General features: G+C 32.0%; 2 protein-coding genes across 2 annotated transcripts; one reads left to right on the forward strand and one right to left on the reverse strand.

Annotated features, from left to right (window-relative positions):
- Positions 1–4,837: 4,837 nt before the first annotated feature.
- On the reverse strand, positions 4,838–7,077 carry LOC141538157 (uncharacterized). The gene is made up of 3 exons (XM_074259508.1): positions 6,919–7,077; positions 6,279–6,808; positions 4,838–6,215 (listed from the first exon to the last, which is right to left on the reverse strand). Exons 1-3 carry the CDS (start codon positions 7,004–7,006, stop codon positions 5,922–5,924), a joined length of 912 nt encoding a protein of 303 aa, XP_074115609.1. The 5' UTR covers positions 7,007–7,077; the 3' UTR covers positions 4,838–5,921.
- Positions 7,078–11,921: 4,844 nt separating this feature from the next.
- LOC141538146 (uncharacterized) lies at positions 11,922–13,956 on the forward strand. Its single transcript, XM_074259495.1, has 2 exons — positions 11,922–13,349; positions 13,722–13,956. The coding sequence occupies exon 1, from the start codon at positions 12,365–12,367 to the stop codon at positions 13,346–13,348; it is 984 nt and encodes a 327-aa protein (XP_074115596.1). The 5' UTR covers positions 11,922–12,364; the 3' UTR covers position 13,349; positions 13,722–13,956.
- The last annotated feature ends 488 nt before the right edge of the window (positions 13,957–14,444 follow it).

Below are 14,444 nucleotides of genomic sequence, written 5' to 3' on the forward strand. Positions count from 1 at the left end.
TAAAGTATAGATAGATCAGATGATGATAAATCTAATTCTAAGCCAAGAAGCTGACGTTTGAAGACGTCATCCAAAAGTAGGCTGCCTTTTTTTTGGTTGTACATGGTATTAAAGTCCAGTGTTTTTATCCAGAGAAGATAGATGGAATATGTATTCAAATAGTTTAAATCTTTTCGACGAAGAGAATCATTTTTCACTTTGAATAACTCATCACTATCTCAAAACAATCGTAAAATTTTGAAAATGGTATTTTTCTTGAACCAATTAATTTTTTCCAATGGACTTGGAAAATTAATGGCAAACTTTTAATTTGAATTGTAGATAATTAATTTCTGATGTACATCAAAAATCACAAAGATTCAGAAAGGGGACTTTATAATAAATAATAATGAAGCGCTTTAAACTTTGAACTCTTCATTATTACAATTTAATATCTTTTATCACAATTACAGCACTCTGATTCTCCTAAGCTCCGTTTAGCTTGCCTCTTAACGTTGTTCTAACTTTAACTACTTTTCAACCCCGATAAACCCTTTTTGTATCCATGTTCGCGAGCACATTTCATGAAAGCAACTTTTGTTCGAGTATTCATTAATGGGCTATCAATTACACGAAATGTTTTTAATTAAAGCAAACTTTTCTTAATTACTTTTCGCGGTACTCTGTGGTTCAGAAATAACATCGATTTTTTTTTTTTTTTTTTTATAGAAATTGGTATTTTGATTAGGTTTTTTTGATAAAACATCGCTGGAATAGAAAGTTAACTTAAGAGTAAAAGAAGTTGGTGGAAACCACCCTAGTATACAGCGGATTAGCTTGTGGAGCTCTATTGTGGCGTATGTTAATTTCAATAAGATTTATGTAACCAGACTTATGTTTGCAGATAAGCTCACTTATCTCTACATGACACATGTGTATTCAATTTTTTTGACAATAACAAAAACACGATGATGATTTTGTGACTTATCTGTTGTAATGTTATTGCACACCTCAGAATGTGAATTTTGTTTCTACCAGTTCAATGGAGGAAAAACAATTAACTCATCTATAAAATAAATCTGAAGATTGTCGTTATTTTTCAAACAAAGTAATATTTTGAATCAATGCTACCGAGTGTCTTAATCCTCGAAATAAAATAATCTGTATTAAGCGTATCTAAATCAGTTTTTTGTATCTTCAATATTTCACCAGTAATGTCGACTTCAATTCTTTACCGTGAATCCTAAAAATAATTTGTGTGAACTGAAAGTACGGAAAAATTATTTATAATAATAAAAATTAAAATCGTGAGTAAACTATTATTTTTTTTTTTAAATTGGTCAGGACTATTTTTGTAGAAAATTTTATTTTCTACAAAATAAGATATTTTATGAATTTTCCATATTTCCTATAAGTAAATTCCTAAAATTCTTATACATTAAACTTTTCAGTCTCTGAGTTTCCTTAAAATTTCACTCCCAACTACACCTCACGATATTACCATCCAAATTATTACCAATGATCTCCAAACTCTCCCTAAAACTTTAATTCAAATAAAAATCCCAAAATTTTCTCCAGATTCTCACAAAACAAATCCGATCCGCTTGAAGCCTGAAAAGTTCTTTTTCTTATGGATCCGATTTGCGGGGTCGGGACCTTTATTGTCCCTCAAAGAATAAAGCTTCATTCAAAAATGCAACAATCTACCTGCTAATTCAATTAACATATCCAATCATACTTTTTGAAAAAAAAACAGCAACAAATAAGACTCTGGATAATGAGATGGTAATTTGACGACTATAGCAAACTAAATCCATTGCAATATGATTGGATTATTACAACCCTAACATATGTGTGTTTACGTACATGTCTATAATAAAAGCAGTGGATGAAGACACGAGTGTATGGATTTGAATTGATACAATTGTATATGTACAAACACTCAGGTCAAACACGTGAAATCGATTTTGAGCAAATAATCGGATACTCAAGCAATACGAGTAGTGTAGGGAACATGGGAAGGAGTTATATATATATATATATATATATATATATATATATATATATATATATATATATATATACAGATATATACATCCATACGGGAGTTGGTGGCCGCTACGTGGGGAGGAGCATAGTCGCATAATTCAGAATCGACAAAGCGGCAGATTATGGAAATAGAGTCCCTGAGTTAAAGCCGAGTTGCCTTGCCCACCTCCACAGCATCTCTATATCTATCTCCTTTGGTCGTCTATCTCTACCTCGATTTACCTCTATTTTCATCTCCGGCTCTCTTCCTCTTTCCGAGGTTGTACCTCGTTTCCTCCTTCCTTTTATGCACTCACACAAATTCAGTATCGTCGCACCAAGCCGTCTGCTGTTGCCATGCCGACTATTGTCGTACGGCTGCTCTACCTTTCTCTCTGTTACTCTCTCTGGAGAGTCTTCTGTGCGTTACTCTGCTCCACGTCAACGACTCCACTCTGTTCTCCTTCTCTGTCGGACGTGTGTGTAAATGTAAGAGTAAATGTGTGCTGGAATCCCGAAGCATTCTGCATCCACAGCCACCCCCTCTCCTCACACCAGCCCTTTAATACCCCCCACCCTCTCGGCATATTTACCTCATGATCACTGTAACTGTATTTACATTTGCCATTATCATATTATCGCCCAGGATTATTGATTACTTCGTTTTTAAACTACTGAGCTGTTTTTATTTAACTATTTCTTTTATTATTATTTTTTTATGCAGAAAGATTAGGCGGTCTTTAGGCTGCTGGTTGATTTTGGATCAAAGTTAATCATTTTATGATTTGGAGATGAGGATCAATTGGTCAGAAGGTGCGTCATTAATGACAGCCTTGAGAAGTTCGGAAATTGGATCAAGTTTGATTTGTTTCAAACACTAAAAAAAAATCAATTTTCTCATTTCTTCAATAGTGTACTTACAATTTTGACAATCTTGTTTTATTTTAAGTTTATAATTAATCAAGAAAAAATTGGCTATTGTTGTTCTCAATTGAGAATAATTTGAATTGTAACATCACAAATTGTAGTAAGAGATCGAATATTGGCGTAATGATAACAAACCTCAAAGTACAGTTTACTTCTACCGGATTCGAATCTTTCACAAAAATAATACGTCAAGCATCATCAATTGTTTGTAAGTTTTGAAAGAAAAAATGAAGAAAATAAAACTCTAGTAACAAATTATAATGATATGTTTTGGTGATGATAAATCAAGTTGTAATAAAGGCTTGTATTATATAAATATAAAAACAGAAAATAATAGAAGAGTCGAGTCGAGGATGAGGACAAGTGGAGACGAATGAGCGATGAAGAAAAAGCCAGAGAGTGTTGTGATTGTTATAGACGGAGAAAAGACATATATTTGTTATATACGTATTATATATAGTTAGTACATATAACGAAACATAGAGACAGAGAAGTACGGGGAAAGACCGATACAATGCTGTGCTCTCCCGCGAGTCGACTTTCCTTGATACATCGCCATTGAGCTATTGTCCGCCTTCCAATGGCCCCACGAAAGACTCCAAGGAGAAAAAAAATTCAATTCAGCTTTTAAATTATTTTCCCCCACTTTTTACAACAAACTAAGAGTCGCCCTTCTGGCATAAGGCTCCTCTCGTAGTCCTCCAGACCCAACACTGCTCGATCTATATATTTATATATTTATATATATTTACTCCCATCCCGTTTCGTGGCTCGATGCCACACACCGAAAAACCATCCTCGTTCCTGTTTCTGTTTTTGTTGTTGTTGATGTTGTTGTTATCGTTCATCGCCCATTCTGTCATGAGCACCCGTCAATCTTGACAACGTCATTTCACAATACCACTCAAAGACATCATAACATAAAACTAAATACAAATGTGGGTTCTCTCTTTACTTTTCGCTTCCGATTTTTTAATATTCATTTCATGTTTGAGTTATCGATATCGAGAGCTACTTTCTTTATTTTGAATATCGAAACAAGGTTTGAGATAATCTGATTGCAGTTCACCACCTTGTAGACGGAAAATTTCAAGATCGAGTGCTTAAGGTGGTTCCTCCATCCAACCACTTTTCGACAGATTTTGTCAATTTTTTATTCATGATTTAAGAATGATATTTACTTATAAGTCTCGAAGTTTCAGAATTTTTGATTGTTTAGAATGCAAGACATTTAGTAACAAAATTAGCTACTTCAGGATTACTTCTCATTTGAAGCAGGTAAAACTCTCTGGCTACCCAAATATTCTCTGTTATAACTTAACTCTGTTATAAATGAACTTGGTTCAAAAGAAAAATTGTTCAATCAAGAAAATCATTTTGAAGAGCTTCCCCGGGTCGAAAAATTTAATCAGTTTTAGGATATATGAAAATATTTAATTTTTGTAGTATTTTTAATTTTATTACTGATATTCATTTTATACAGAGATTTGGTCTGTTTTTGCTCGTACTATTCCCAATTCAGACCACTTCTAGACCAATTTTAATATAATATCTAATTTATTCTTGATTGTTGTAAGACTAAAATCAGACTTTTTAAACATATTTATACGGCGGCTTTTAGTTGCCTATAGATCAAAAGCAGTCCTAATTTTAATGTTTTTTACGCAGTTTTAATTGCCTTTAGATTAAAAACAGATTTAATCTAATAATAATAATAATAATTTTTAAAATAATAACAATAATAATATTAACAAATATATTAATAATAATAATAATAATAATAATAATAATAATAATAATCATACTTACTGAGCTTTGAATATTTTTTAATCTCTTTTCAAGTAACACACAGCAATAACATTCTATCTTAACTTAATTATTTTTCTATTCCATCGTTATAGACAGTAGTAAAAAAAATAATGTAAAATATATCAATCATAACATTTGATTGAACAATTATTTAAAAAGTAAAGTGAAGAAGGACAAAACGCGAAGCATCTATGCCTATATGGCCATACATTGACGAGTATTCTTTATTATATGAATAAATAATCATAAGGCAAAGAAATAAAGGACATAAGTACATTTAGAATTAAACAACTGATGAAGATAAATGATCAATCTAAACAAGAACCAATACCTTTTTCTAATAATTATATATTTGTATAATTTCGATCAAAATTTTGTTGGTGTGAATACCGTTGAGGTGCATCATGATATCCGGGAAAAACATTTTGGGGTTGATTGTAAAAATATGAATCTGAATGCGAAGATGAGGCTGTTGATGAATTCATTGAATGCTGAGGATACAAATGAGAGTGAAGAGATGTCATTGTTGCTTGATTCTGGAAAGGTAGATGAAATTAAAAGTAAGATAGAGTTATTTCTGATTTGACTATAAATAATACTTGGGGATATTGATGTGAATAAGTGGACGGAGCTCTAGGTGGTGTCATTGGTTGGGAATGAACATGTGAATTTGAGTAAGTTGAAGACATTGTTGACGGAACTGTTGGCTGATGCTGAGAGTATGAACTTGAATCGTTAGGAGTGATGGTTGTTTGATTCTGATTGTTTGGTGTTGAAAGATTATAATTTTTTGTTGATTGATGCTGAGGAAAAGAATGAGGGGGGAGAGATGTCATAGTTGCTTGCCTCTGGAAATATAGATGAAATTAAGCGTGAGTTAAGGCTATTTTTAACTTGACTATTGATAATACTTCGGGATATTGATGTGAGTAAGTGGATGAAACTCTTGGTGGTATCATAGGTGGGGTATGAAAATGTGGATTTGGGTGAGTTGAAGAAATTGTTAATGGAACGGTTGGCTGATGTTGAGAGTATGAATTTGAGTCGGTAGATGTGATTGCTATTTGATTCTGATAGTTAGATGTTGAAAGATTGGAATTATTTGTTGACCGATGCTGAGGATACAGATGAGGGGGGAGAGATGTCACAGTTGCTTGATTCTGGAAATATAGATAAAATTAGGAGTAAATTAAGGTTATTTGTGACTTGAGTATAGATAATACTTGGGGGTATTGATGTGAGTAAGTGGATGAAACTCTTGGTGGTATCATTGGTTGGGTATGAAAATTTGGATTAGAGTAAGTTGAAGAAATTGTTGATGGAACTGTTGGCTGATGGTGAGAGTATGAACTTGAATCGTTAGGAGTGATTTTTGGTTGATTCTGATTATTTGCTGTTGAAAGATTGGAATGGTTTGTTGACTGATGCTGAGGATACAAGTCGGGATGAAGAGATGTTATAGCTGTGTGATTCTGGAAATATAGATGAAATTTAAAATGAGTTAAAATTATTATTCATTTTCATATAAATAGTACTTTGGGATATTCATGTGAGTAAGCGGATGAAACTATTGGTGGTATAATTGATTGAGTATAAAAATGGGAATTCGAGTTATTTGAAGTGATTGCTGATGGGACTGTCGACATCAGTGTTCGAGTATACATAATTGAATGAATGGAAGGAACTGTTGGTGGAATCATCGATGAGTTCTGGTAGCAATTTGAAGCAGTTGCTGATTTGTCTTGTGTTGATACTTCTTCAATGTCCACTGGAAATTTCTGGAATTTTTCTTGATTATCAACTCTTGCTGGTGAAGATGTTCGTGACTCATTATCGAGGCTCGGTGAAGGAGATAAATATCGTGGTGGTAAGGACTGGTGATTTGATAACTCTCTATCAAAATCTTCATAATTATCATCATCTTCATCTCCACCGTCTTCTTTTTTTTCCTCAATGATTGCAGAAACTTTAGTAATATTGGTCTTTCTGTTTGAAAATACTTTATTGAGAACTTGGTTGAACGCCTTTGGAGTGATTTGAGTTCCTGCTTTGTCATTAATTAAGCCTGTAAAAATGATCAAGATGAATATTTTAATTAAAAAAAGATATTTTTGTAATATAAAAAATGAATTCTTAAACTATAATAAATAAAAGTAAAATGAATTGACTATGTACTAAAAAGAGCTCGCCAAATTTTTGGATGTAGAGCAAGATTCCCTCTATATCCTTTTACAGACATATATTTCAGTTTGTTCCCAAACATTTGGACTGAAATATTAGACAAAAGCTTCTTCCAATCATTTTCTTGAGAATCGAGTAGATCTATGCTTGCCATTATGGATTTAGGAAGGTAGCAACCAGTATTAGTAAATATTTCTACCTAAAAAATGAAACAAATTGATGAAAAAAAGGATTTATCTACGAAGTTTGTTTCAATAATCATGATAATTTAATTTTTATAATTTAATTTATAGTTTTTATACCTTATCTGCAGAGTTAGTTAGAATTTCTTTGGTCAGCTATGAAAATGATTAATTAATCAAATTAATTTGATATAAAAATTTAATTATTAATTATTATCCAGTAAAAGATGAGATTTATACATTTGATACTTTTTTTATGACATCATGACGTCCTGGGTCCAAAGAATATTCCATCGATGCTAGTAGATTCTTGTAAAAAGCAAAAATCTCAGGTGTTACTGTAAAAAAATAGTAAACCGGGTATTATTATTCATTAATAATAATAATTATTATTACTATTATTATTATTAATATTATTATTATCTAAGTGTTCAATATTATTGATTGACATTATACTAATTGAAAGCATTTGTTAATAAAACTGTAAAGTCATGATATAATTTTAATAGCTTTGTAAGAATTTTTGAATAAAAAAAATTTGATGAAGAAATAATATACACAAACCACCAGGTATCCAACAAACGTTTTTTGATGATATTGAATCCAGAATTTCTTCTTCTTCTTCCCCGTCGTCTTCTTCTTTATTTTGATGAGTATCAGGTGTTGAATTTTCTACAGATACTTGAGACTTGTGTATCTTCAATGGGTCATCGAATAATAAATTAAATGATTGATCTTTAGTTTCTATCGTAGCAATGCCTCTTCGTCCTTTATCAACATTTTTCACTGGAGCGTTATTTTTAAAGTTTTTGATAGTTTAACTTTTTTCGATTTTGGTCCTTCTTGTAAAAACGACTCTTTATTTACTATATCTTCTTCACGCTTTCTTTCAACTATTTTTTTTTTCTTCTCACAATCTTTTTTTTCCTCATGAAATGAAACTCGTTCAGCTAAAACTGTTTTTGAAAAAGCCTTCTGTGAAGGCTCGATAACTTCTCCAGTTTCTTCGTCAATCTGTAGCTCGTTTAATTCTTTATCATCATCTATAATTGGACAATATTAAAAAAGTTATTCCACGCTGAATCGACTAACTTGAAACTTAGCTTCTTTTGATTTCACTATACATTTGATCTTTTTATATTTTAATACAAGTGTGTTAGAAGGTGTTTTTTTGTACAATGTCAAATTTTTCTTAAACTTTATTGTACAATTAAAAAAAAAAAAAAAAGGTAATAAGTTTGTAATTTTGTTTAATCTAGTAAAAAATTTTTTTAATTCAGAGCAACTTAATTATAAGATAAAAAACCAAGAAGATTCTTGGAAAATCACAAAGATACATTTTACTACCACTTACTGCTCATACGAACAACCTTCGCATCAAGATATTTAGATTTCTTTTCATTATCTTGAAACTTCAATTTTACTGTAGCTCCTTCATATCTAGATGCTACAGGAATTTTATTGGACTCCAGCGTTTGGATATTTTTGCTCTTTATCCAGTAAATTAAAGAAAACTTTTTGTTCATCTTAAGTAAAATTTTATTTATATCAGTGTCATTAACTGAAAATATCTTTGACAGCTAGCTATCTACTGAATGTAAAACAAAAGATAATAGACTTAAACATATATTATATACACAATTATTTTTTAATTAATATACTTGTTTATATTATTATAGTGTATTTTTTGACGTGCTTATTAACCTAACAAAATAAATATACAAATTAATATAATTATTAAATGGTTCTTGAAACGTTAAAAAAATGAGAAAACGTTTTGAAGAATTAAGTACAAGTGGTAAGAATAAATTTCTTAAACGTGTACGATTATCACGCAATGTATTCACAAATACAATAAAAAAATATAAATAAAACAAACAGGTAAGTTTATTATCAATAGCGAATATTGGGGTAGAAAGTACTTTTGCTATATCTAATTTTTTTCGTGAAAGTATCATTCCAAGGGAAAAACTATAAGAATTAATATAAGTAATGTATATTTTAAATATTTCAGATTGGATTCCGCATTTCCGTCAATATCGAACGAAAATAATAATAATTTTGAAGCAATTGTCCCTTTAAACGATGATGATCAACATGAAGAAGAAATAATGGCACAGGTAAATGAAGAAATAGTGAGACAAGAGCATGAAGAAGTTATAAGACCAGAAAATAAAGAAATAATTATACCTGGCGACGAATACGAAGAAGATATTGAAAATGAAGACGAAGTAACAACAGATGAAGACGAAGAAGAAATTGAGGAACCTTCAAATGAAGAAGAAAGTGACAATGAATTATTTGAAATTGCGGAACAGGAAGAAGCTGAGGACAGCGATGAATCCGAGATTATAAATGAAAATAAAGAAATAACAGAAAATGACATTATGAACAACAATAACAATAATAATAATAATAATAATAATAATAATAATAATAATAGGGATGATTTTTATTATGATGATACTTCTTATGAAAGCCCTGTTTATGAAGGTTCTCCTCTGACAGTTGCTGAGAGTATGATGGTTATGATGAGCTTGGTTTTGAAGCATAATCTTTCTGATTCATGTGTCGATGATATTTTTGATGCCATAACAATGCACTGTCCTCCTCAAAGTTTACAAAAATTAAACTTATATTATTATAAAAATATTTCAACCGAGGCAATTCGACACAAAAAAAATATTTTTGTTCTGCATGTGGCTCTACTCTAGAAAAAAAAATTGACGACTGTCTTGTCTGTGAAAAGGAAGTAAAAGCTCGATATTTTGTAACTTTGTCTATTGTGGAACAGACCAGATTAATTTTGGATAGAGCAGAGAATTATAATTTTATAGTCCAGAATCCTTACAACAATGAAAATGACAATAACACCTTGAAAGACATTTCAGACGGTTTGATATATCGCGAGCACGAAGATTTTTTTTCTGATCCAGGTTCATTATCGTACACATGGAGTACTGATGGAGTACCGGTGTTTAAAAGCTCACAAATTTCAGTATGGCCGTTCTATCTACGGATAAATGAGCTTCCATATGACAAGCGGATTCGTAGAGAAAATACTATTCTCGCGGGACTGTGGTTTGGGACAGATAAACCTATACCCCATTTATTTGTTGATGCTTTTGAGCCGGAATTAAAAATTTTGTTTAATGGTATAAACCTCTATTTGACGCACATTGACCAAAACATTCTTATAAGAGGTCTATTGTTAAATGGTACATGTGATTTACCGGCGAAGTATGTTTTTCTGAACTTCCAACAGTTTAACGGAACCTATGGTTGCTCAATCTGTAAAATAAAGACAGAAAGAACAAAGCTTCCAAGTCAAAAATTTATTCGAGTCTATCGGTACACTTCAGTGGTAGATTATCGCACTCTGAATGAAACTGTTAATTTTGCAAGACGAGCAATTATAAATAAGAACAACCCTAAAATTCCCAAACACTTACACACTATTCAAGGAGTTAAAGGTCCCAGTGTCCTGCATAAATTAATGCCTAATTACGTAACTGGCACGGGTATTGACTCAATGCATGCTTTATATGAAGGAGTCACAAAGAAACTCATTTATTTTTGGGTAGATCCTTCTTTAAGTGATTGTCCTTTTTCTCTGCGACCAGTTTTAGATCTGATTGATAAAAAAATTCTTGAGATTAAAGCACCACACTTTGTCCACCGTCAACCACGAGATCTGTCCAAGTATAAATCATGGAAAGCATCTGAACTAAAGGCTTGGTGTTATCAGTACTCTCCTGTAATTATGTCTACGTTCATGAAAGCAGAATATTACAACCATTATCTACTATTCGTCACTGCTATTTCTTTATTGAATAAAGATATTGTTTCATCTGAGGATATTGAAATGGCTGCTGAATTAATTAACAAGTTCGTTAGTCATTTCGAAATTTTGTATGGAGTAAGATTCGCTAGCATTAATATTCATCAATTGATTCATTTGACGAATGATGTAGAGAAATTTGGACCATTGTGGGTAAATAGCTGTTTTTCCTTTGAAGATATTAAGGGGGATAGCCACTGTAAAATTTCGGAAAAAAAATTTTTTTTTTTTTTTCATTAAACTGAAGTTTATATATTCAAAATTATGTATTTCAAATTTTATAGAAAAATTCCGAATAGTTTTCGAGTTATAGTCATTTTTATAAGAGCGCGTCGATTGACCGTTTTACGCGCGGCGCTTCGACGAAAACGTCGCCTGCTCGCTCCGTCTTTGATTCGTACGGGTTGGCGATTGTTTTCCCTCACGATTGTCAACCGTTACAATTATTTGACTTTTAACGTATATTTTTTCTTATTGTTGAGATACTGTACCTCATAGTTTAGTTGTTTTGTATGAATACACACTCGTTCTTTAATTTATTGAGTTTCTTAGTGTACTCGTTATTGTTTACTTACTTATTTTTTTAAATCTTCTGATCTTTTTTTTTTTGTTTATTTAACAAAAAAATTTGTTAAATAATGGATCGTAAACAAAGTAAAGTTATTAAAAACGAAAGAAAACTGCCAAACGACAGGAAAAAATTTAATCGACCGCTCAACAGATATGAAACTGAAAAAATACTGGCTCTCAACGACGTGATAGTGCTTCCAAGAGGAAATTATCACAAAAATCTGATTGTACAATTGATTCGAGTATTAGCTACAAAATTATAAATTTTTTTCGATATTTAATTTACTAAGTGGCTGTGTATCGTGTAAAAAGTGTGGTGGTGATGTAAACTTTACTGAGACAAGTATTCGAGGATTAGGTTTTAAACTAGTTGTGAATTGCAAAAATGTGATCCAGTTTTGATAAATTCATGTCCACTCATCAAGAATGCGTATGAAATTAATCGCCGTTTCATCTTTGCAATGCGGATAATTGGTATTGGGTTATCTGGACCTGAAAGATTTTGTGCTTTCATGGATTTACCACGACCAATGTTCCATAGCTTTTACGATCGTCTGGTCACACAAATCAGAAATGCAGCTAGAAACTGTTGTGATTTAGTGTTGAAAAAAGCTGCTAAAGAAGAAATCCAAGAAACCTGCAAGCATTTAAAATCCAATGACATTCCTGGAATTTCTGTCTCCGGTGACGGTAGTTGGAAGAAAAGAGGGTTTAAATCTTCATTTGGTATATCTTCTCTAATTGGTTACTTCACTGGCAAAATCGTAGATGTAAGTATGAAATCCAGTTATTGTAAGATGTGTGCGCTAATGAGCTCAAAAAAGGAACAGCTGAATACGATCAATTTATGCAAGACCATGCTCTAGACTGTCCAATAAACCATGAAAATTCTTCTGGACAAATGGAGGTAGATGGAATAAAAGAGATGTTTATGCGATCAGAGTTATTACATAACGTTAAGTATGTAAACTATATAGGTGATGGTGACACTAAAACGTATAAAAATATTTGTGATGCTAAACCGTATGGGGACATGGTGAAGATAAAAAAAAAAAAGGAATGTATTAATCACGTGCAAAAACGAATGGGCAGTCGACTAAGGGCTTTGAAGAAGCAACGAACTAACAAGAAGACAAAAACAGGAAAAGAAGAAAATACACAGAAAAGTTTAGGTGGGAAAGGTCGATTAACGGACAAAGCAATTAATGAATTTACAAAGTATTATGGTTTAGCAATCAGACGTCATTCTAATGATGTTGATGAGATGTATAATGCTATTTGGCAAACATTTTATCACAAGTTTTCATCACCCGAAGATCCGCAGCATTTTCTTTGTCCTGAAGGTGCAAATTCGTGGTGTCAATTTCAAAAAGCTGTGGCAACAAATACTTTGGACTCATTAGTTGAAAAACCACCACTTCCTGCAGATATTGCGGAAGCTTTAATACCGATTTATGAAGATCTATCGAATCCAGAGTTATTGGAACGATGTGTCGGTGGGTTTACACAAAATAATAATGAAAGCTTCAATGCATTAGTGTGGCAGCTCGCCCCAAAAACAAATTCTTCTTATTCCCTTATTGTTGAAATAGCTTTATATATTTCAACAATTACATTCAATGATGGGGCTCTAGCAACTCTGAAGATATTAGAGAATCTCGATGTTAAAGTAGGACCAACACTCTACTCATACTGCGCTGAGCGCGACGCTACTCGGGTTAAAGCTGCTGAAAGCCGCATGGAAACGGCCAGTAAAAAAATAAAAAAGTCAAGGTCAATACTAAAGATAAGGAGGAAGAACCCTCATATGGCCCAGGACTTGATAGTTTGATGTGAGTATGAATATTTTGTGAAAGACTAGATTTTAAAGTTGCGAGAATCTTCTTAAAACTTTACTCGCGTTTTTCTCAAAACGACTTTTTCAAACTTTCCGGTACTGTAACTTTCGTAAATATGAACCGATTCTCAATTTTTTTGTTTCCCCGTATTCGTCTACTTAGTGGCTATATGTCGCACGTAGGGGATTTTGAAAATTTTAATTTTTAAGATTTTTAAGGCTGTTTGAGTCCAAAAAATGAGAAAAAAGACGAAAAAATTTTCAATATGGCGCCATTTTTTCTCAAATCAAAATTTTCAAAATCCCCTACGTGCGACGATAGCGACATTCCTATAGATTAAAATGCCGTTTGGTTTTTTTGTTTCAGATAATCCGTTTTTGAGTTACAGTACCGGCAATGGAGGGGGAAATTTTTTTGGTGCTCTACAAAAATGTTTATAACTTTGTGATAACAAAATATTTTTGAATAAAAATTTAGGAGAATTATCCTCAACATATACTTTATAAAACAAAAAAAAACCCGATCCCCAAATTCCTTTATTATCCTAGTAAAAAAAATTCCCGAAAATTGCCTATTTTTTCCAGCGTCACAGTGGCTATCCCCCTTAACGGGAAAATAGTTGGTAGTGTCAATGGAACAACCAATATTGAAACTCAAATCATGAGTGGACATTGGGAGCATTTAAAATTTAATTCAAAAGCTCAAGCTTTACCGGAAGGACCTCTACGAAATTTTATTATACGCCATAAAAAACAGTTTAAAATTTGTGAAACTTTCAATGGCATTCATAGTATTGGAGTTTATAAGATTTTTAATTCAGTTAACGATCCAGTAATACAGTACATCATAGATAGTATCCATCATATTAACAATAATAATGATAATAATAATAATAATAATAATAATAATAATAATAATAATAATAATAATAAGTGGAGTGGAAGCTTTTGGACTGAGTTGTATGGAGATCAACCAAACGTGAACGCCAACACTCCAGCTCTGCACGACTTCAAAGTATTCTGTCGGGAACACCGTCGACAGAATGCTGATGAAAGAGCCCTGCAGTCAGTGTGGATGAAGTTCGTTCAG

Source organism: Cotesia typhae, unplaced genomic scaffold (assembly GCF_013202065.1).
Source record: "Cotesia typhae breed Kobodo isofemale line unplaced genomic scaffold, CoteBio_Ctyphae contig_20, whole genome shotgun sequence".
Classification (NCBI taxonomy): domain Eukaryota; kingdom Metazoa; phylum Arthropoda; class Insecta; order Hymenoptera; family Braconidae; genus Cotesia; species Cotesia typhae.